The sequence below is a fragment of the Cetorhinus maximus genome, chromosome 26 (assembly GCF_964194155.1).
Source record: "Cetorhinus maximus chromosome 26, sCetMax3.hap1.1, whole genome shotgun sequence".
In the NCBI taxonomy this organism is placed as follows: domain Eukaryota; kingdom Metazoa; phylum Chordata; class Chondrichthyes; order Lamniformes; family Cetorhinidae; genus Cetorhinus; species Cetorhinus maximus.
Window position 1 is genome coordinate 18,597,349 of NC_135904.1, and position 21,615 is coordinate 18,618,963.

Here is a 21,615-nt window from a genome sequence, read left to right on the forward strand (position 1 = left end):
GATTGGGGGGGGTTCCCCTCCATCCCGAGGGATCAACTGCCCTCAACCCCCTAAATTTTAATTTTGATATACCTGTCTGAGGCTGCTTTCATTTTGAGGTGCCTTGAGGCCTCCTACCTGCCCCAGCAGTATTCACCTCTCCCAGTGGGGCTGCTTCGGCTCGAGGGCAGCCTGCCTTCCGATTGAGCCGGCAGCATCAGGAACCCTTCAGGTTCACAAGGCTGCCCCTGCGGTAAAATTGAAGGTGTAGGCTTTTCAGTCTGACCCACTTTTCAGTCTGACATCAGGGCTCAAAAGCCCACAGTAAAACTCAGCCCTTTAATTGTCATCGAGGCAAATCGAGATGGGTAATAAATATAACCTTGCCAAACCTCAAAAGTATATAAGTGAAGTCATTTGCTTACAGACGAATGGTTGGATCTGGTTGTCTCCTTATCATGCTTGAGGTGAATGGAGGAAAGAAACCTGCATCCTTGTTTACTCTGACTTTATATTTCCTGTTTGATTCTAAATGGCATTCTTGTCTATTAGGTCTCACCATCGCCAAACGCATCGAAATATCGGATCTTCCTCAGCTGGTCGCTGCCTTTCACAGTTTGGTTGGTTTGGCAGCAGTTCTCACCTGCGTTGCTGAGTATATGATTGAGTACCCACATCTTGATGCAAATCCAGCAGCAAATCTTATTAAGACTGTGGCTTATTTGGGCACGTATATCGGTGGTGTGACATTTAGCGGTTCCCTGGTGGCTTATGGAAAGTTACAAGGTAATGTTTTGCTTTTACTTTCTAGAACTGATTGTACTAAACTACCTTGTTGCTAAAACATCGAGGTTCAATCTTTATGAATGCAGTCTAATTTTCAATACTTTAATAGTCAAGAAACTAAATGCACTGGTTAATAATATGTTGTATATCAATTCTATGAATTATAATAATTTTAATGTTATCAAGCACCAACAGCTGGTGCACCCCCAAATATAAAGTAATTTTATTGCCGGTCCGAACTCATGGGGAGGATTTTCTGGTCGGCGGGGGCACAGTCGAGTCAGCTTCGCGCCCGCCGACCTGTCAACAGCATATTGAGGCCATTTAAAAAGTACTTAACCTCGTTAGTGGACCTGCTCGTCCAGCCTTAGAGTTGGCGGGCAGGCCGGGAGCCCTGGTGGGCTTAAGAAAAAGTATGAAACCTCATCCACGGGCGGGATGAGGTTTCATGAGGGCTTTAAAATACTTAATGAAGGTTTCAGTAAAAGCGATGGGCATGTCCCAACTCGTGACAGTGTCACACGAGGGGACATGTCAGGGAAATGTTGCTATCATTTGCTTAACATTTTTAAATTTGGAGCCGATCTCCCTGAGGCAGCACTTAGCCTCAGAGAGATCAGGGTGCTCTTCCGTGCACGAAAGAGCGCACTCTCGGCTGAGGTAATCCCCTCCCATCCGCACAGGGAACGCATAACGCTTCCTGACGGGCGCCATGCCTGCCCGCGCCCGCTCCTGCACTCCTCCCCCTCCCCCACACACCCAACAGAGGGAAAACTTTCCCCCATGAGAATTTAAGCTCCATAACTGTCTGCTACTTGGTGGGGGGAGAAAAGCCCTGCACTTCGGAGGGAAAGTGCACAGTCAAATTCTGGAAAACAATACATGTATTTAGAGGGTCAGCAAAGTGATTGGACACACAAAAGGTTTTTTTTAATTTAAAGCAGCGATATTTTTGTAAGCTAGCCTTGAGCGATGGAGCTGCCAAGATTTCCAGACAGCATATGAGGTAGCTCATGCTGCTTAACCCTAGGAATTTAAAAAATTATTAAAAATATGGAGGGATTTGGAAAAAGCTGCAGCCTTAGGGATTAAAAAGTGATGTATCTATTGCAGGTGAAGTCACATAAGTAATGGTATGGACTTTACCCTCACATCTGCTCCCCTCAAAGTTTAATTTGTGTGTGTGGGGGGGCGGCAGGGTAATAGAAGGAGAGATATGTGACTGCTAACTACAAACTGAAGATCATTGTTATTGTAGACCCTATATTGATTTTTATTTTCAAAATTCACATTTTAAAAACAATCTCAAATGCTTCCAATTTGCTTTAAACCTGATTAACTAAAAGCCATTTCAGTAAAATGATTATTTTAACCTACTTACCAGTGAATAGCTAAAGTTCACTTCTTTCTTACAGGCCTACTGAACTCCGCTCCACTTATGTTACCTGGACGGCACTACCTAAATGCAGGTTTGCTAGCAGCCTCAGTGGGTGGAATAGTGCCATTTATGCTGGATCCCAGTTATACCACAGGCATGACCTGCCTATTAAGTGTCTCTGCTTTGTCAACAATCATGGTATGAAAAGCTTAAATCTATTTGTGAATGAACTAATATGATGATGTCTCGTTAACTGTATTTGGGGGGAAAAAATAGCACTGTCGTTGATTTTACACAAGACAGGTATAAGACCCTGTCATCCATTGCATGTAAAATATATTCAATATTTCCTCAATGCTTTATCATTCTCCCTGGGTTTCTTGGGTTAAAACTGTAAGACCTTTTTAAACTGGAAGAATTGATAAACCAATATCATTCCATGAAAGTAGCCTAGGTGTCAGCAAGCACCACCCTTTATATCTCACAAGTTATCTAGAGCAGCAATCAACGATGCAAACAGAAGATTGAAGTACATGCCCAAATCAAGAGGGTAAGTTAGAGCAGGTTAGTCAAAAATGTAGATGCTCTAGAAGACTTGCCCTTTGTAACATCAGGGTCTCCATTACAAAACAAAGAGGTTCACAGAAAAGTCAGAAAGCTGTCAAGTGGTCAAATGATGATTGGAGAAACCAAGATGACCCTTCAGCTTTGAAAATAAAGCAATTCTCTAGATATACTGCTCAAAATGAAATAGAATAAGAGGCATGGGTTCAAATGGCAACAAGTGAGTTTAGAACTGTTGCCAGGAAGAATTTCTTCACAAGGAATGTTCAAAATTTGGAATAGACTTCTGGACTGGGGTAGCGCAGGCAAAAATCTTAGAGACATTCAGGGAACCAAGTATCATTGATTGTCTTTCTGAACAGATGAACAAAAGTAATCCAACTAGCCTGCCTTAGTCTGTAGATCTTGCAAACTGCGAAAATATGAAATCTAATTGTCAACTGATTTGACGATATTTAACAGCAATAAATTATAAAGTACAGTTTTTGAAATTCTAACTTGAACAATGTGTTAGCAAGTTGCAGTTTTGTTTTCTGACTCTATTCAATGCTAGTCACTGTTCTAGTTACAGGTCACAGCAATATTCATTGCCTGTATATATCAAAGAAATTTAGTAGTGAGGAATATTACTGCGTTATAACACTGTTGTAACCTGTTTTTTTGCCTAGGGAGTGACTCTCACAGCTGCCATTGGTGGAGCTGACATGCCTGTCGTGATCACTGTGTTGAACAGTTATTCTGGTTGGGCCTTGTGTGCAGAAGGTTTTCTGTTGGACAACAATTTAATGACCATTGTTGGTGCTCTGATTGGATCTTCCGGTGCTATCCTCTCTTACATCATGTGTGTGGTAAGGTATTTCTTTAAAGAAAGCCTTGGAATGATGCTGCTTCCAAATTATGGATTTAAACTTTGAGGGCGTTTGGAGAATTTTTATGTGGAAGTCGCTTTTGATTTCGACAGATTTCCATTTTGAATCAAAAATATTCATAAATAACTTTATTAAAATTTAAAATGTTTCTTCATCGAGCTACATTTAATAGTTCCAATCTTACAATGCCTTGTAGATTGCTTGCTTGTGAAGAATGGATCCAACCAGTTTTCTTACAGATACCTGTCACAATGAATTGTTTGGGAAGCATCTCTAAATTATATATACTTAACCTGATGTGAAGCATTGGTGTCTACTGAAGTGCAGGAACATCTATAAAAGCTCATACCATCTTTCAGATCTATTTGTCACCATTGCGCCGAATTTCAACAATTTAATTTTTGGCTGCTGGGTTGATAAAACTTAGCAAACTGTCTTGTTACATAATAAACTGAAAAATGGGTCTATGTTTCTCACCTTGAGCACAAATACATAAACAGATATTTATGATCCAATGGCTTGTTCAGTTCTGCAAAATCTACTTTTCGTAAAAATATGCAAAAAGTCAGTGCCCGTTATGCTTACAAAATCTCTGAAATTTGATTTTTGTTCACATGTGGAAGACTGTTGTGGCCTTCCAAGGGTCCTCAGTAGCTTTGTACCACCAACCAATTACAAAATATAACTTAAATAGAAAGTATTACAAAAGAGGAAATCCAGTCATTTAATAGTCAGCCACAAGAAACCACTGAGCCAGTATGAAACTCCTTTGCTTTCTATCTACTTTAGTATCTTCAGTACACTGAATATTTAAGTTACCTGGCTGCTTTACACTTAAGGCTATGAATCGCTCACTACCCAATGTTATCTTGGGAGGATATGGAACATCATCCACTGGCAAAGGCAAACCCATGGAAATTGTTGGAACTCACACTGAAGTTAATGTGGATCAGGCTATTGAAATGATCAAAGAGGCCAACTCCATCATCATTACCCCAGGTAAGAGTTTCTGGAATCAGTGGTTTGTAACTCATGGGAGATTTTAACCACCAAAGCTAGAAACAGGTATTTCTATCTGTTTATTAAAATATGACCATGTCTGAAAATAATTATTCATATTGTATGAATTTGTCATTAATTAAAATATATTTGTTTTTTGTTTAGAAAAATAAAATAAAAATATATGGACTATTTCTTTTAACTTTACTTCAGTTCAGAAGTCCTACAATTGTAGGTTAGCATTTCTTTAGAGATAAATCGTCAGTGATAATAGTGATTATGGAGTAAAATAAAGGTAAATGTGAAAACTGGTAATATAATCAACATTTTATGAACCGTTAACTTATCAGAATCTGCATAATTATATTATCATCATAATTCCCTTGACTCAGTGGAAAAGCAATAAGCAAAACATTTTTTTGATTAGATGGCAAAATTATGAAGGGCTTTAACAGAATAAATGGGGAGAAACAGTTTTCACTGTCAGGAGAATTGGTTACCAGAAGATGCAAATTGTGACACCAGAAATTTGTCCATTTATTGCTCTATTCCACCTCGCTAGTGATAAAATATTTTCTGTAATAATATTGGGCACTAATTTGGTGTCCACGTTACTAATCTTGCCCTCAACGTGTAAACACTGGTTGGTGTAATTAATACGTTATTTGATTGTCATCTTGCCTATCTCTCTTTGCCTGTCAGATAGCCCCTTATCTTTTGTCTGAAACTGCCTGTTCTATTCCTCTCAAAGTCTTAAGTTTCTCTTCCTCCCTGTGACATAGGAGAGCTATTGCCCAAGGGTGTGCTACATCTGAACAGAGTATGGTGATGCAAATAGGCAAGCAAAGGGCTATTAAAATGAGGAAAGAGATGAAAAGTCTCATCTTTTTCTCAAGCGCTGAGATTCTGATCCTCCCACAAATGAGGTACTTGGATCTGTTCACCCAATTCAAAAACTGGTGCTGGAAACTCTCATTTTATAGGAATGATATATCACAGTACCCATGCTATGTTTTTGCTTTAGTTTAGTCTATTTTGCTTTAAAGTTTATTTACATGTAGCGATGGCTACTCTACTTAGCACCTTCTTCCCCACTGTGCACCACACATATTTCCATTCCAAAAAAATTCCATTTTAGAAGTCACTATTCTCACACTGTTCCCACCTTATCCCATTACCAGGTCATTTCTGTATAAGAACAAGTGGCATAGTAGAAGCATTGGTATCACTACATCTCTCAGTTTACTCAGGAGCTAGCAATTGAACTAAAAAGCAGCAGTTGCAGCAAAGTTCCTGCTGGGGTTGCGATCTCTTACTGAATTCATAGAAATTTTACAGTGCCCTGGTGATAGCCCAAGTGGGAATTGGTTTAGTAATTGCCACCTAAAGTTAACATCCGAAATTTATTATTAAAGAATTGGAGTTTGGGGTTTTCCTAAAAATCTAGCTGATTAAATAAAATTGATTATTTTGAGGCGGGCAGCAGCAATCTCCATTGAATATTAAATCTAGTAGCAATTTTCAATGTGGCTACTTAGCCTGTCAGCAAATATGTGACCAAAAAGAATTCATTTTAATACTGGGATTAAACCCAGGCAAACACTGATGCTAGTAGTAAAAATTTATGCTGTTGTGCCCTAAACTGTCACCAGTCATCAAAGCAATAATTTAATTTGTCCTCAATTTATTCTATAATACAGGCTGGGGCTTATGTGCTGCAAAAGCTCAGTACCCAATAGCTGATATGGTGAAGATGCTTGTTGAATATGGGAAGCAGGTCAGGTAAGGTCTTGATTTTTCTCCAACATTGTATTACAGTTTTCATTATGGACAGAAATTGATTGGCTAATTCCATAGTTAGTTTTCAGGTGCCAGTCCACAAATGAGCAGAATTATTGAATTCAGTTGCCCAACCTGCCATAGTCAGATTTGAACTTGCCACCTCTGGATTGCTAACCCATACCACCACGACACTACCGTACCGGTTAGCCAGTCATTGGACATTCAAAACACTGCTAAAGGAATCCGCGCCGCATGCTGGCCAGCTGCCCGATACATCTGGCAGGAGGTCCAGTTCATTTGGACGACCGGCCTTCATTAACATGCTGCCAGAAAGCTGCACGAGTCCAATAGATATGCCCCGTTGCAGCTTGATAGCTCCGTGTCGGCGCAATATTGGGCAGCCAGTAAACTGACTCTACTGGCAGGGATGTTGGCCTGTTGGGGGACAGGATCGTGGAGGGGGTGACAATAGCGCTGTACCATTAGATCGAACTGAGTGGAGTGTGCATGGCACATACTATTCCGTATTCCTGCTTTCAACCCTTGATTTAAGCTTTCTGGGTAACCGACATAATACTTAATTGAATAGATGTTAAAAATACAACAACAGATGTCCAAAAAGAAATGAACACTTCTGAAGTCAACTAAACAATCTTCGTGATGGAACAAGCCAGTTCTTTCATTCCAACAAGTAATGTTGCCAGTATATTCAAGGAAACAAACCAATTTAGTTTGTTGATGATGGCATGGTCTGACCTTTGAAACAAGCAATTGAAATTTTGCGACAAGTACTTATTGTATTTTCTAACTTTGAGGTTGTTTTCAGTAACTGTTGGAATGAAATTTTATAGGTTTGGAATACATCCTGTTGCAGGCCGAATGCCTGGTCAACTCAACGTACTTCTGGCTGAGGCCGGTGTGCCTTATGACATTGTTTTAGAAATGGATGAAATAAATGAGGACTTCCCAGGTGAGAGCAAGACGTTAATTCAGAGGCACTGCCAGAAATTTATGCAATGTCTTTTCAGTATTATCTCTGGTTTCGTTGCTGAAAAGAGAGATTGTTGGAGCTTTAGTTTTGTACTCATCAGGACAAATGCAAGAATGCCAAATTTTAAATGATCACAACAATTTATACTACAGGAGAAAAGGGTGCTGATTGGTTGGTAAGTCGACCCTGATTGGCTGAGGCATTGCTATGGAGAAACCAAGCTCCTGGGTAATTCAAAAAAGCACAAGTCTTGAACATATTCCTTTTGTTTGCAGAGAATGGGTCCCTGTATATGAATGTGTATTGCTTCTAGCAAGCATAACCACAGTATGAGCTTGACTGACTAGTTTCCCCATTGCTTGCTCCATGGCAATGCCTCAGCCAATTAGAGTAGAGTTGACTTGCCATCCAATCAGCACCCTTTTCTCCTGTAGTATAAATTGTTGTAATTGTTTGAAGTTTGGCGTTCTTGTGTTTGTCCTGATGAGTGCAAGTCAAAAAAGTTCAGCCACATGTCTCGTCTTTTTAGCAATATTCAAGTTCCATCCTACCAAGTGACTTTCTCTGGTTTTATTAATGATTCTGTGTTCACCCCCGTTAACATCACATGTTTATAGTTTAACAGAAAGTTACATGTAAATACTCCTTAAATAAGTTCAGCTTAAATTTCTATTGTTCAAGCAACCAGTAAATTGGAGAGGAGGACAGAAAACCTGAGAATACTGGATATCAGAAGTAAAACCAGGACATAATGGAAAAAAAATAGCAGATTCTCCCCTCCCTGCTAACTCTAGGGAAATTTAAAAAAAATTCATTTTGCCCCTTTTATTTGCAGTCAATCATTGTCAAGCTTCTGCACCTCGACCACATTATCAGTCACCTAATACACAGAGAAAATGTGCAACTCTCAAGCATGAACTCAAAAACTATAACATACACGTACATTGTGCACAAATTACAGCGTATGCGACCTCTGAATTGATAATCCACATCAGAACTGTACTACTGTATCCATTAGCAGGTGATTAGCTGTTTAAAATACGCTGGAAGGCTCTCCACAGCATGCTTTTTTTTTCTAGTTTTGGATTTCTGCTGGTTTAAATTTTGTTGATCACCTCACTATATATTTGAATACCAAAATTAGTTGAAGAAGAAACTTGTTGGCGCTTTCTTCAGACATATAACAAACTCCTCTTCCTATCTCCTGTTTGACATACATTTGAGTTCTTCTCTTGCTCATTCTACTTCCCACCCAGCCCCTGTTGCTTTGACCCTCAAACTGATTTCTTTTCCTGCCTATTTCCTCCTTTGCCCCCTCCCACCCAGTTTGGAGAGAGCATAAACCTCTTAAACAGGTTTCTATCAATTACTTTCTAACAAGTGGTCCCTTTTGCAGATACAGTTAAGTGTTGAAGAGTAAGTGCTTTATTAAAAGAGAGAGAGAATGTTTGAAGTTTCTGTATCCTGACTTAGTATATAGAGGTCTGCAGAAAGCAATGTGATTCTTTTTGAATCTCTGTCCAGAATATACAGTGTATTTTGTGTGAGTGCTATTCAATATGTCAAAACTGTCATATGGTTACTTCAAAACGCAGCTGTATTAACTGTATCTGACTGCATGACTAACTTTTAGTGCTGTATAATCTGCATTTTGAAAACAAGAAGGATTAAGTACAGTTGTGATGGCCCATGTACTTTTTGGTGGAAAAAACCTATATTTGTGTTGGGATGAGGATCCCTTTAAGAACTAAGTTTTTGTAGGATCTTATTTCTGGTAAGGCACCTGGCTTTCAGTAAATAATCATGACTCAGGTTGCCTCAGAGATAAACAATAGAAGAATAAACGGTCAACGTAAGTTAATTATAGGGGTGTGATTCTGCATAAGCTGCAGAAGATAAAATGTCTCTTTCAAACAGAGTTCAGTTAAAATTTCGTGTGTTGGCTAAAAGAGTTTAAACTCTTAACTGAACTCCTAACAGTGAGTTGTATTTCTGGGATAGTCAAGCTGGGAGAGAATTTGAGAGAGTTTCAGATGCCAAACTCCACAGTTAAAGATTATTAGAACCAGCAGAGTTTTGACCTGAAGTAGCAACACTTAAGACCCTAGTAACTCCTGTGTTGAATGGGGAATTTGCAGCTGTAGGACAGTTGGAGGAGATTTGAAGGGAAAAACTTGATGGAAGTAAGCGAAAGCCTAAGAAATCTCAGCCTTTATACAAATCTTCAAACCAGCACTGGGACCAAGCGGTTAATCTTCCAATTTTTGATAGGTATCTGACTTGAGGTTATTGGGGTGTAAGCCTAATGGCTGCAGAAGGAAAGTGGATTTAAAAGAGTTTGGTTTAAATTACAAGTAATTGAGTTCATTATGCTTGTATTATCCTTAATGTAGCTGACTATTTAACATAGTGTATTTATTAGTGTTCATGTTCTTTGACTTTAGTGTGGGAAAATTCTTTTGATTTAAACTGTGAACCTTGTGGCTTCATTATTTCAGTAAATACCTGGGTTTTTTGGATTCTAAAAGGAATGGAAACATTACTGGTCTCTAACGAGATCATAAAACAGTTCACTATCTTTTTTAGTTTGCCACATTCACTTACAATGCAAGATACTGTAAAATTCTCTGGGACCCGGGTTCGAATCCCACCACGGCAGATGGTGAAATTTGAATTCAATGAAAACCTGGAATTAAAAATCAGACGATGACCACGAAACCATGCCAATTGTCGTAAAGACCCATCTGGTTCACTAATGTCCTATAGGGAAGGAGATCTGCAGCCCTTACCTGGTCTGGCCTACATGCAACTTCAGGCCCACAGCAATATGACTGACTCTTAAATGCCCTCTGAACAGGGCAATTAAGGATAGGCAATAAATGCTGGCCTAGCCAGCAACACCCACATCCCATGGACGAATAAAAAAAGACCATCATAAATTACCACAATTATGTTTCTATCCTAAACAGTTCAGCAAGCATGGTAATACATATGAAAATTTCCAGCAGAGTAAGAGTTAACACTAAAATAACATTTATGCTTAAAGTGCTAGTAACGAATACGTGCATGGAGGTGGCAAATAACATTTGCTTGGAAGTAAGTGCAAGGATTTATTTGTTCATATGGCAGCAGGCACTGAAAAATAATGGCCCCTCGTGTATTTGCTGTTTTAAGGAGAAACATATGTTTGACATTTATTGGGGTTATTGTTTGCCTTTATTGGTTTGAATGCAGAAAAACTGATCAGACAATATTGATGGCAACTGAACTGGTAGTACTCACATTCCCCCTTTGATTCGCCACCACAGAGTGAGTTTGCAGTGTCATCTAAGGACATCTGGAGAGATGCTTAGTGAAGGTGAATTGTTCCCCAGTAGGAAAGAGGGAGCAAGGGGAGATCAGAAAGCAAGTTAACATATGTCATTCCCAAGCATATCCTAGCAGCCAGTTCAAAGTGGCACTGGCAAGAGCCTAGGAATTAGCTACCTGCCTGGCCTTTCAATTGGAGAATGGTACATCTGTGTGTACCTCTTATAGACCCGTGGGAAAAATAAATTTAGCAAATACAATGTAGACATGGACAGCAGAAGTTTTACAGAGCTGAGGTTTATGGAGGGTTGAGACTAAGAGGTTAGCCATTGAAATAATTAAGTCTGGAAGTAACCAAAGCAAGAGTATACCGATGGATGGGCTTAACGTGAGGGCAGAAATGGCCAATATTAGAGGTGAAAGCAGACAGCCTTGGTTATGGAGAAGATACATGGTCGGAAACTCAGCTGCGAGTCAGATTGGAAGCAAGGGTTGTGAGCAGTCTGGTTTAACCTCAGATAGTGGCCAGGGAAGGGCGTGCAATTGATGGCTAGTGGACAATCTTTGTAGCAGGGGCTGATCGAAGACTATGGTTTTGGTCTTCCCCAATATGTAGTTGGAAAAATTTCTGCTTATCCATTGCTGGATTTAGGCAAACAGCATGAGACATTGTCCTTTGTAGCAGGTCAGACCAGTCATTCAGTCACTAGATGGTTTTCCCCACCCCCGCTCCTCCAACCCCACATTGACTTCAGTTTTGCAAACAATCTTGTTCAAATGTTGCCTTGATGAGAAGAGATGCTGCTTTTGCCTTTCTTAGAATAAGGTTTTGTATACAGTGTCATGAATGAGAATGATCAACTTGACTCCTTGGACACACATTATTTAAAGTCACGATGTCCCAAATAAATTTTGCCCTGTGGATGATGTCAAGATCCTATCTATATGTGGGTCAGGGGGCAAATTAACATTTCAGGCTTTAAAAATGCTAAGTCCAAATGAGATGGATCCAATATGATGATTCAGAGTCAGATTGTGAGTCTGCAGTCTCTGTTGTAATATTTATTGTAACAGAAACAAATAGTCCTTGATGAGAATGTTCTGTACTCTTATAAAACAAATGGATTTGAATTGAGATTCAAAATTAATAAAATATTACTGTATAATATTATTTACATTTTAATTAAATATGTCTTTAATAATAAAAGAATGACTTCAAGCTGTTGTTTCTGTATCCTTAGAAACTGACTTGGTTCTGGTTATTGGTGCCAATGACACTGTAAATTCAGCAGCACAAGAAGACCCTAATTCCATAATTGCTGGTATGCCTGTCCTGGAGGTCTGGAAATCCAAGCAGGTGAGCACAAGTATAAAAAAAAAAAGCACCTTATAGAATAGAACGGTGGTTGAAGCAGTACTGAGATAGAATCATAAGTAGCTGTTTGTTATTTCATGCAAAGTAATTGCTTTGTGAACAATCAAATTTATTATAATAATTTACTCTGGTTCTAGGTTGACTTTGACTAACTATTTGGAAAGGCCTATGATTTTATATTTTTAAAAAATGGTCTTTTGGTTTAATACAACATTTGGAATCCTAGACCAACCATAATCTTGATCCAAGCACAATATTTCTTGGCAAACGATAAATATGTTCATTAGCAGTCAACCATAGAAAGGCTAAGGTTGGTTCTTAGGAATTTTGTGCAAATTGTGTTTTTAATACTGTGTTCTCCCCAAACCAACCCACCAAAGAATACAGAATCTCAGTTAGATCATCAGCAATAGAACAATCAATTCCCATTGGATACAGACCAAGTTAGTATTCCTAAACCATGTCTTTTGGCCTTAAGGGAGGAGGCTTTGTACATCATTCTGCCCCTCTGCAGGGCTATGTTCTGGGGTTTTGAGACAAACATTATTGTACAGGCGTTCAGGAGGCAGCCCAGACATTACATTTTTGTTCATTTCCAACTCTTTATGCCCTGAATTTTTCAGGTGGCGGGCAGAGGCAGTCGCAGAGCTGATTGCCGCCCGCGATCGGTTCAGCGCCACCATTTTACGCAGGCGGGCCAATTAAGGCCCACCCAGCGTAAGACATGAGCAGTAGTGCTCAGCGCTACCTGTGCAGGCAGGGGGAGGAGAGAGAATCAGGGCTAGCGCGCTTTCTCGTGTATGTGCGCAGAAGTGCGCTTCAATCTCCCTGAGGCATGGAGCTGCTTCAGGGAGATTGAATCGCTATTGTAAATAGTGAATAAAAGGTGTAAAAATTTATTTAAACATGTCCCCTCATGTGACATGTTTTTATATTTACGAAAAAAAAAAAATTTAATTAATAAAAGCTTCAGGAAACCTCATCCCATTCGTGGATGAGGTTTCCTAAAAAACACGAAGGCCGCTTGGTCTTTTCACCTGCTCGCCAACCTTAAGGTTGGACTAGCAGCATTAACAATTATTGTAATCAGTTCCTTAATGGCCTCAATAGGCCTTTTACATATCATTGGGCACGCAGCCAACTCTGGCGCGCACCCGCTGAATGAAATATCACAGGACTGCGCGATGACGTCAGGACGCACGCCCGATGTCATCGTGCGTCATTTTACGCGTCAGCGTGACGGGCTCACCCCTGCACGCCAACTGAAAAATTCTGCCCTTTATACTTTTGTTGCCTACACAACAACTTTATTTACAAAGCAATTTTAACATTTCAAAGCAGTTTACAGAAGGGCTTTCAAACAAAAATTAACACTGAACCACAAGGAGATATCAGAGCAGATGATCAAAAGCTTGGTCAAAGAGGTAAGTTTTAAAGAGCATCTTGAAAGAGGAAGGGGGGTGGAGGTAGAGAGGTTGGGGGGTGCAGATACCAGAGGTTAGGCAAGGCTGCCGATGGTGGATCAACTAAAATGTGGGAAGATGAAACCAGAATTAGAGGAGCACAGATATCTCAGCGGATTGTGGGTCTGGAGGAGATTACAGAGGTAAGGAGATGTGAGGTCATGGTGGAATTCGAAAGCAAGGATGAGAACTTTTAAAATTGAGGGGTTGCTTAACAAGGAGCCAATGTACGTCAACATGCACAAGATTGATGGGTGAATGAGGCTTGGTGCAATAAGGATATAGGTGCAGAGTTTTGCACGGGTTTACAAGTTTATGGAGCATGGAAGATGGGAATCTAAGATCAGTCCTTGGAATAGTCAAGTCTAGAGATAACAAATGAGGATTCAGCTGCAGGTGAGCTGAGGCAGGGGTGGAGTCAGTCATTGATATTATAACAATGGAAGTGGGCAGTCTTGATGACCGGATATATCAAAAGCCCACCTTGCATCAAATACAATACCTAGTTTGCGAATAGACAGTTAGCAGGGAAAGGGATGGAATCAGTGTCTAGGGAATAGAGTTTCTAGGAGGTGGGGGAAGAGTAATTGGGTTATGTTTTTGACAGAATAGCAAATGTGAGTATAAAGTCACAATTAAGTTCTTGATCTGCTTTTTCCATTGAAGTTCAAACACAAGGTTTTTAGTTTATCAGGGGTCTGGATGGAGAGAGTGCTGCATTGTCGGAGGTGACATTTCTAGAGGTACCTTTTTTTTTCAAATGAGGTGTTAAATGAAAGTCCAATCTTCCTCTGGGGTGGATACAAACTATCCCAGGCTACTGTTTCAAAGAAGAATAGGGGTATTATCCCCAGTGTCCTGGCCAATATTTAGACTTCAATCAACAAAAACAGATTTTCTGGTCATTATCGTATTCCTGTTTCTGGGAGCTTGCTGTATATGAATTTGCTCTGCATTTCCTACATTACAACAGTGACTACACTTTGACAAGTAGCTGTAAAGTGCTTGGAGACATCCTGAGTTTGTGTAAAGTGCTATATGAATGGTTATCAACATAATTTATTATTTTTAAACAAACAAAAAAAAAAATCTTGTATCCAAGTGTAAAATCCCCCATTGTTTAGTTGGAGAGCAGGTGACATTTGCTCCAGAAATCTCTCACCCCTGTTTTCACCATTTCAGAATGTAGACACCTGACTAATTCTTATTTACTCAAAGCTTCTTTGCACGGCAAGACTAAAACCATATTAGTCTTTTCATTTGGAAGGTCTTGCTTCACTCCCGTTAGATGAGACAATGCAGGATAATGCCGAAATAGTCAACATGTTGGAGAGAATGTGTTTTCCCACCTCAGTGGCATGATGGTCACGTATGATTTGGCAAATGAATGAAAGGGTCTGGCCAGCTCTGTCAGAATTAATTTGAAAATACAAAAGAAAGATGCCCAGGCTCTCACTACTGCCTCGTTTTCAAGAGCTTTGGGGTTGACAGCCCCTGTTGAACCTACCAAATATGTTTTTCACAGTCTTTGCTGCAGTGCACGTCTCTGGCCTGCCCATAGTGGAAACATCATTAATCTTCCAAACTCCTGAACTGTGTTTTTGTTCTTGTTTCCTGTGCTACTGTTGCTCAGCGCAATAAATGTTAATACAACAAAAAAAATATATATTTATAAACCTAAGATTTAGTTTCAGTTGCTGCACTTCATAACATAGAGGAGCTATAGGTATTCTTGACTTGCATTCAAAATAAAAGTTTAGCTTTTTTTATCCAAGGATAACATTTCTTGGCCAAAGAGTTATATAATGAAGCATTATGACAGTTGAGGTGGATTCTTGGAAATTGTGTGTATATTTTTACTTATTATTTTCAACAAAATATCCAGTGGGATAAAGTCAAACACAAGACGTTTAAGAGACATCAGTACTTAGGAATGTAAATTTTTTTTCCTCTATTTCTGGCATCCAGCATCAGCACTGAGTACACCGAGGCAGATATTACAGAGCCAAAGGCAACACCCTATCCAGCGTGCTCCAGCAGTATTCTTTAAATAGTCGTTTGGTGGTACAGAACTTGAGTATTGCTCAAAAAAGACATTTTGTCGGAGCTTTTCGTCTTGCATTCAGCAGGACAGTCGCAAGAATACCAATGTCAGGGGAAGCAACAACTTTATATTGTATGACAAGAGAGTGCTGATTGGTAGAGGCATTTCTATGGCAACGCGAGTGGACTCTGGTAGAGGCATTTCCATGGCAACACCTCTACCAGATGAGTGCAAGACAGAAAGCTTCAACAAAATGTCTTTCCTCAACAATATTCAATATTCTTTAACCTTAACTTCAAGAGAGCGCCTCCCACAGCATCAGTATGGAATTTCAATTTGCAATGTAAACTAAGGGCAGGATTTTTGGACCTCGCTGAGGTAGAGAATAGAGGTAGGGAACTACGTGACTGGCTTGCCGGTTTCCCGACCCCATTCCCCGCGTTGGCCACTTTGACTGAGATTGGCTTTGGAGCTGGCAGTGCTGCCAGCCCCTGAAGCAGGCAGACAATTAGGCTCAGTATGAACGTTGTTAAGATTAAGTAATGGGGGCTGACTGAGGTTTTCCAGTCGGCCTCCAGTTTCCCGATGCAACGAGGCGGCAGTTCAACTGCCTGGAGATGGACACCCAGCGGCAGGCTGGGGGTCTAGCATGTCAGGCATGCCTAGAGGTTCTTCTCTACCTCCTTGGGTACAGATGCAGTCAAAGGTTGCCTTGTAGAGAGATCCCACTCCTCATCCCATCACCCCCTCCTGCCCCCAACTCCTTCCAAGCCCATAATGGTGGGCTGGCTACTTTCTCTAAAGTGTTTGGCAGCGCACCTTCATGTTGAAGTGCCCTCTCAGTTACTTACCCTTTTATGCAGCCTGCTTCTCCTCTCAAGTGAGAAGGCCTCTGGCCCTCCAACTTCAAGAACCCATCTGCTGCCCTCAATTGGACAGAGAACCTGTCTCTGTCAATCAAGGATATGCACCCTGGTCAAAATTCCAACGATGGACTGTTCTCCTTTCCCACCCAGCATCTCCCCTCCCCCCAAGGGGGTGGCTTTTAGACCTGGAAACAGACCCAGGTCCTATTTCCTGCACCAAAAGTGAAAATTCAGCCTCCGCTTTGTGACCTCACTGAGGCTTAATTTAATACCAACCAGTGCCATGTTGTAGATGTTACACACTTACTTAAATGCAATTTTGCTCCATGCTTATGTTACAGACACAATTTGTGTTTTCTTTACTGCCTGTGTTCAATGTGTTTTATATGTGAAGGGGGCGTGTTCTCTTACCTTCAGAGTGATTGTCCCAATTTAAATAATTCCAGCAGCAAGTTTTTGTTTAAAAATGCGATGTCTCACCCATGCCAGCACTCACACAAAGATTAGATACAAATGAGGGGAAAAGAAATACAATTGCAATTTATGATTGTCTCAGTCTCTTTAGTGGCAGGCCTGTAATATCTTAGATGGGATGATACTTTGGCTGAAGTGAAGTTTTGTAAAGCAGAGGATTTTCAGTAAGCTGTGAAGCCTCTTGTAGTTGACTTTCCAGGAGGTTGTTTCTTAGGTGAACTTGAAGTTGGAACAGGTTGGGGAAAGCCCTTCTAAAGGTATGGTTGTTTATTATCTTGACTACTTAGATGGCTTGCAGCTGCTTTGATATCTTTCTGAGGGATTCCTGTCCCTGAACAACTTCTTGCTGCTATTTTAAAAGCAGTCCACAAAATGGCTTTCTCATCATGTGACTTGTACAAGTTGTAGGTTTTCCTAAAAAAAAAGGTGTGTATTGATTACGCCTGTGTTGTCGTTTGATACTAATATGCACTCATTTGAAGTTGGATGAGATGTCATCATAATACAATGGAAGGTTGATGGGGATCCATTTGCATTCATCCAACACACATTGAACTTTGATGTTTCTTTTGTCCATGATGAAATTGAAAGATGAGCTGGCTGGAATGCTATGGTTCTTTTATTGACGGTCCATCCATAAACAAAGGGATGTGTGAATTCCCCATATGGTTGTGAATGCCCATATTTCACTAGGTATTTGCTTGAGACTTAAGACTGTCTGGAGCTCTGAAGCCAAAACATCACATGCTTTACAGTGGCCATTTTAATGGACTGTTTGTGTTCAAAATTTTTGAAGTCTTGGCTGAAAGTTCATAATATGCTGGAACATGACATTTGCCACTTTTGGCACTCAATGCATCTTTGTTAGGGTACAACAGTAGGAAGAACTTTAATGAAGACTATGTCGATTGATTGTCACTTTGTAGTAATGAAAAAATAAGACGTTAAAATAAACAAAATTTGGCCCACAAAGCCTGATACTTCCACAGAATTACAATTCCCCTCTTTTGTGAACTGTACCCAGAGAAGTAGTCACACAGTTTTTCTTGCTGCTGCAGAGGTATTCACAAGAGATTGGAGAATAGCCATTGGGAGATGTAATGTGTATCCACCCTTAATTTCAGGGGAAAGTATATGCTGAGTTAAATTGGTGAGAACACAAGGGTGAGTCTCTCCTGGTGCTCTTATGCAACATCTTCCCTTTGGAATGCCTCTTGATACATTCAGTTAGTGATGAAACTGTATGGACCATGAGATATCCAAAGTTAGGCTAGTCTTTGTGTTATGTTTTGACTATGGGTCACTTTGTTCGCGAACCAGTTGTGTGCTTATCGGTCGGCAGGCGAGTCAATTACAATGTACAGCAGGCGCAGAGACCAATATGAAATGAAGCACGTGCTATTTATTTACACAAACAACAGAGCATTAACATGTGTGCTTCTCCAGCCAGACCCTAGACTAACATTTACATAGTAACCCATGCTACACAGCTACTGGGTCTTGCAGTCACGTGGTCAATCTGCTCAGTCTCTTAAAGGTGTATTACACCTGAGATTACCACATCCCTCCCCTTTTACTTGAAAGCACCTTTTGCAATATGTTGACTACAAAAATGAACTATTTACAAATGTAGTCTCTCAGGAGGCTTTTTCAAACATGTCGACCATTGTAGTTCTACGACTTCGGATGGTTTATCTGAGGCCTCCCTCTCAGGAGTTTTCTGTCCACTAGGCTCCCCAGTAGGAACCTGCAAGTTTGCATCTTTGACTCTCTCAGGCTCAACGGGTTCTGCAGGAACTTCCAAAGCGGGAGAGTTCCTTCTACCTATGGTGTATACTCCAGCGGGAATGTTTTCACGCTGTTTCGGGCCACTCCGCATGCACTCCTGCTGCCCCATCTCTCCTAATTCAACAATATGACAGGCATCTGTCAGGCAGGTTCTGAGAATTAGGATGTTGGGCAAGGCTAAATGCAACACAAAATGATCAGCTTCCTGTTGTGTAAAAAAAAATTTCAGGGCCTTGTTAGTAATTTCACTTCCTCTTTCTACGTGTCTTCTTTTGATGGGTTTTCTTCTTGGCAGCGCTGACTTTCATCTTAACTTCTTCAACTTCCCTTTTGGCCAGGCTAGGCTCAGGTATGAACTTAACTTGATTGAACTCAGTGGTTGAGTCTTCCAGCATTTCCTCATCTGTCAGCTCCTTTGAAAACTCTATTTTTAAGGCTGCTTGACTTCTGCGCAGCTGGTTCTTCAGCTCTTCCATTTCTTTTTAATATTTGTTAGTCATTTCCTGGAGAATTAAGTATTGTTGCGCTTTCTCGGCTAATTGATTCTTCATCTCAGCCAGAGACGTGCAGAATTCTTCCTGTTCTCCCTCATACCTTTTTAGTGGTACAAATTGGGATCTAAGGGAATCTTGCAATATGTGAAAATCCTTCAACAGGTTTCCTTTTTCTTTTTGGGGGTTACTGACTTCAATCCTAACTCTGTCCTGAAGCGTCAGCTCTATGCGTTCCTTTTGTTGAGTCTTTACGTGCTCCTTTTTCCAAACAGCAACGTTTCCTGCTTCTGATTGAGATCTCAGTAATCTCTCAAAATTGATCTCTCTTAATCAGTTTCTTCCGAGGAGTCTCTGCCCCCTGCCTGCTATCACCATGTTGGGCAGATTTGCAGACTGACTTTCGTATTGTACTGGAACCTTGCATTTGTCTTTAGTCTGGCATCTGAGTTTTCTAGCTCTAGTGAGTGGCCTCCTCCATTCATATACTTAAATGTGTGTTCCCCTGTGACTGTCGTGGATGTTCCTGTATCCACCTCCATTCGAATGGGTTTTCTGTTGACTTTTCTACTCACATGGATTGACTCTGTTTTACCCACTTTTAAATTGTGCAGGGAGTGACTGATCTGACCCTGTTTCCTATGGCTCCTCCATTATATAAATTTCACAACCTCTTGCCTTTTTGTTTGAACTATGACCTTAATCTTCCTTTACCATATCGCATAATATGCCCATTGCGATGACAGTAGAAGCACCCGGTTCTTTTAAATTGTCGCTCGCTTGTAGGCTGTCTGTTTCCAATCCTATTATGTATATGGTTTTTATCTGTTAAGCCATTGCTTTTTGCTGGTCTGTCAATGGGCGTCTGTTTCCCGCCTTTCTGCGGAGCCCTGCGCTTCCGCACCATTTCTAGCCGGTGCCTCCCTTCCGACGTGAAGAACGCCACCATTTTGTGCTCCCTTGATTTCTTCTGAGTCTCTGACCACACTTTCCATTGCAAGCGCCAACACCAGGGCTTTACTGAAATCCAAATTTGTCCCAGACAGCAACCTTTTTTGAATGGCGTCTTGGTTAATGCCAACACACTAATCGGCCTCTTAACATGTTGTTAATCGGCGTCCCGAACTCTCAGTTGCTCTATCAATTGTTTTAAAGCTGCTACATAGCAAGAGACTGTCTCTCCAGGGGTGCGACACCTCGAATTGAATTTAAAGTACTGCATTGTTACTTAGGGTTTTGGTTGCAAATGACCTTTCACTAGATTCACCAACACATCAAAGCTTTTGGAATCTGGGGCATTGGGTGCTGATAGACTACGAATTAGGCCATCCGTTTTACTGCCACGTATTGGTAAAGTGATTGCCTGCCTCTTCTCCTCCCCCAACATGTCGTTGGCCAAAAAGAAAATGCGAGTCTTTCAATATAATGTGGCCAGTCATCGGTGGCCTGATCAAATGGTTCGATGTGGTCAAATTGTGGCATATTGGAGGGTGATGGCTTCAACGACTACAGTGAGGGTTTACAATTGTAACGTACTTACAATCGGCCTGCAGGCACAGCTACTTCAGTACAGTTGAGTTTTGGCGCCTTTCCTTGGTGTCGTCAACTGGTGATGTTTTTCCCCGTCGCCAGCTGTTATGTTTTGACTATGGGTGGCTTTGTTCGTGAACCGGTTGCACGCTTATCTGTCGGCAGGCAAGTCGATTACAAATATACGGCAGATGCAGAGAACAATATGAAATGAAGCACATGCTATTTATTTACACAAACAACAGAGCATTAACATGATGTGTGCTTCTCCAGCCAGACCCTACCCTAGACTAACATTTACATGGTAGTCCGTGCTATTGGGTCTTACAGTCACGTAGTCAATCTTCTCACAGTCTCTTAAAGATGTATTACACCTCAGATTACCACACTTTGAGACTGGAAGAATGTCAAATCTAATCCATTTCATTTCAAGCAATTTTTTTGTCTGGCCAATAAGCAATGCAGCAATTGCTCCAGGACCCAAGTTGCAATGCCCAGGCTCCAACATTCAAGTTTTACTCCCAGCCCAATGTATATTCTATCCTGCTGTCCAAGCCTCCTTGGGACCAGAGCGCTCCTCCAGGCCCTGAGTTCCTCTCCAGCCTCCGCCAGGTCTTGCAATTTCTTCCCGATCTCATGATCTGTGCCCAGTCTCCCAAATCTTGAACTGTTTCCCTTGATCTGAGCTTTCCCAGGCTTCCTCCAGCTCCTGAGACCTCCACTAGTTCAAGCTGCTATGGAAGCCAAATCATGATGAAGATTGTATGGGGCTGTGGCAGTTACTATAAAAAGACTTATGTAGACATTATTTCTTGCCTGAACTGATTTTGTAAATAAATAAACTAGTCTGTAGCTCTTCAAAGGAAAGAACCAAGTGAGTTTAGGCCTGAACAAAAACAGAATTACCTGGAAAAACTCAGCAGGTCT

At 40.8% G+C, this 21,615-nt stretch overlaps 1 protein-coding gene across 1 annotated transcript in view; it reads left to right on the forward strand.

Annotated features, from left to right (window-relative positions):
• The window catches only part of nnt2 (nicotinamide nucleotide transhydrogenase 2), an 82,964-nt gene that overhangs the window by 52,999 nt on the left and 8,350 nt on the right, over positions 1 to 21,615 (forward strand). Inside the window, exons 15-21 of the mRNA XM_078530245.1 lie at positions 532 to 765; positions 2,181 to 2,341; positions 3,376 to 3,555; positions 4,416 to 4,575; positions 6,276 to 6,357; positions 7,209 to 7,327; positions 11,899 to 12,014. Coding sequence (XP_078386371.1) covers positions 532 to 765; positions 2,181 to 2,341; positions 3,376 to 3,555; positions 4,416 to 4,575; positions 6,276 to 6,357; positions 7,209 to 7,327; positions 11,899 to 12,014 — 1,052 coding nt within the window. The remainder of the gene's footprint in view (positions 1 to 531; positions 766 to 2,180; positions 2,342 to 3,375; positions 3,556 to 4,415; positions 4,576 to 6,275; positions 6,358 to 7,208; positions 7,328 to 11,898; positions 12,015 to 21,615) is intronic.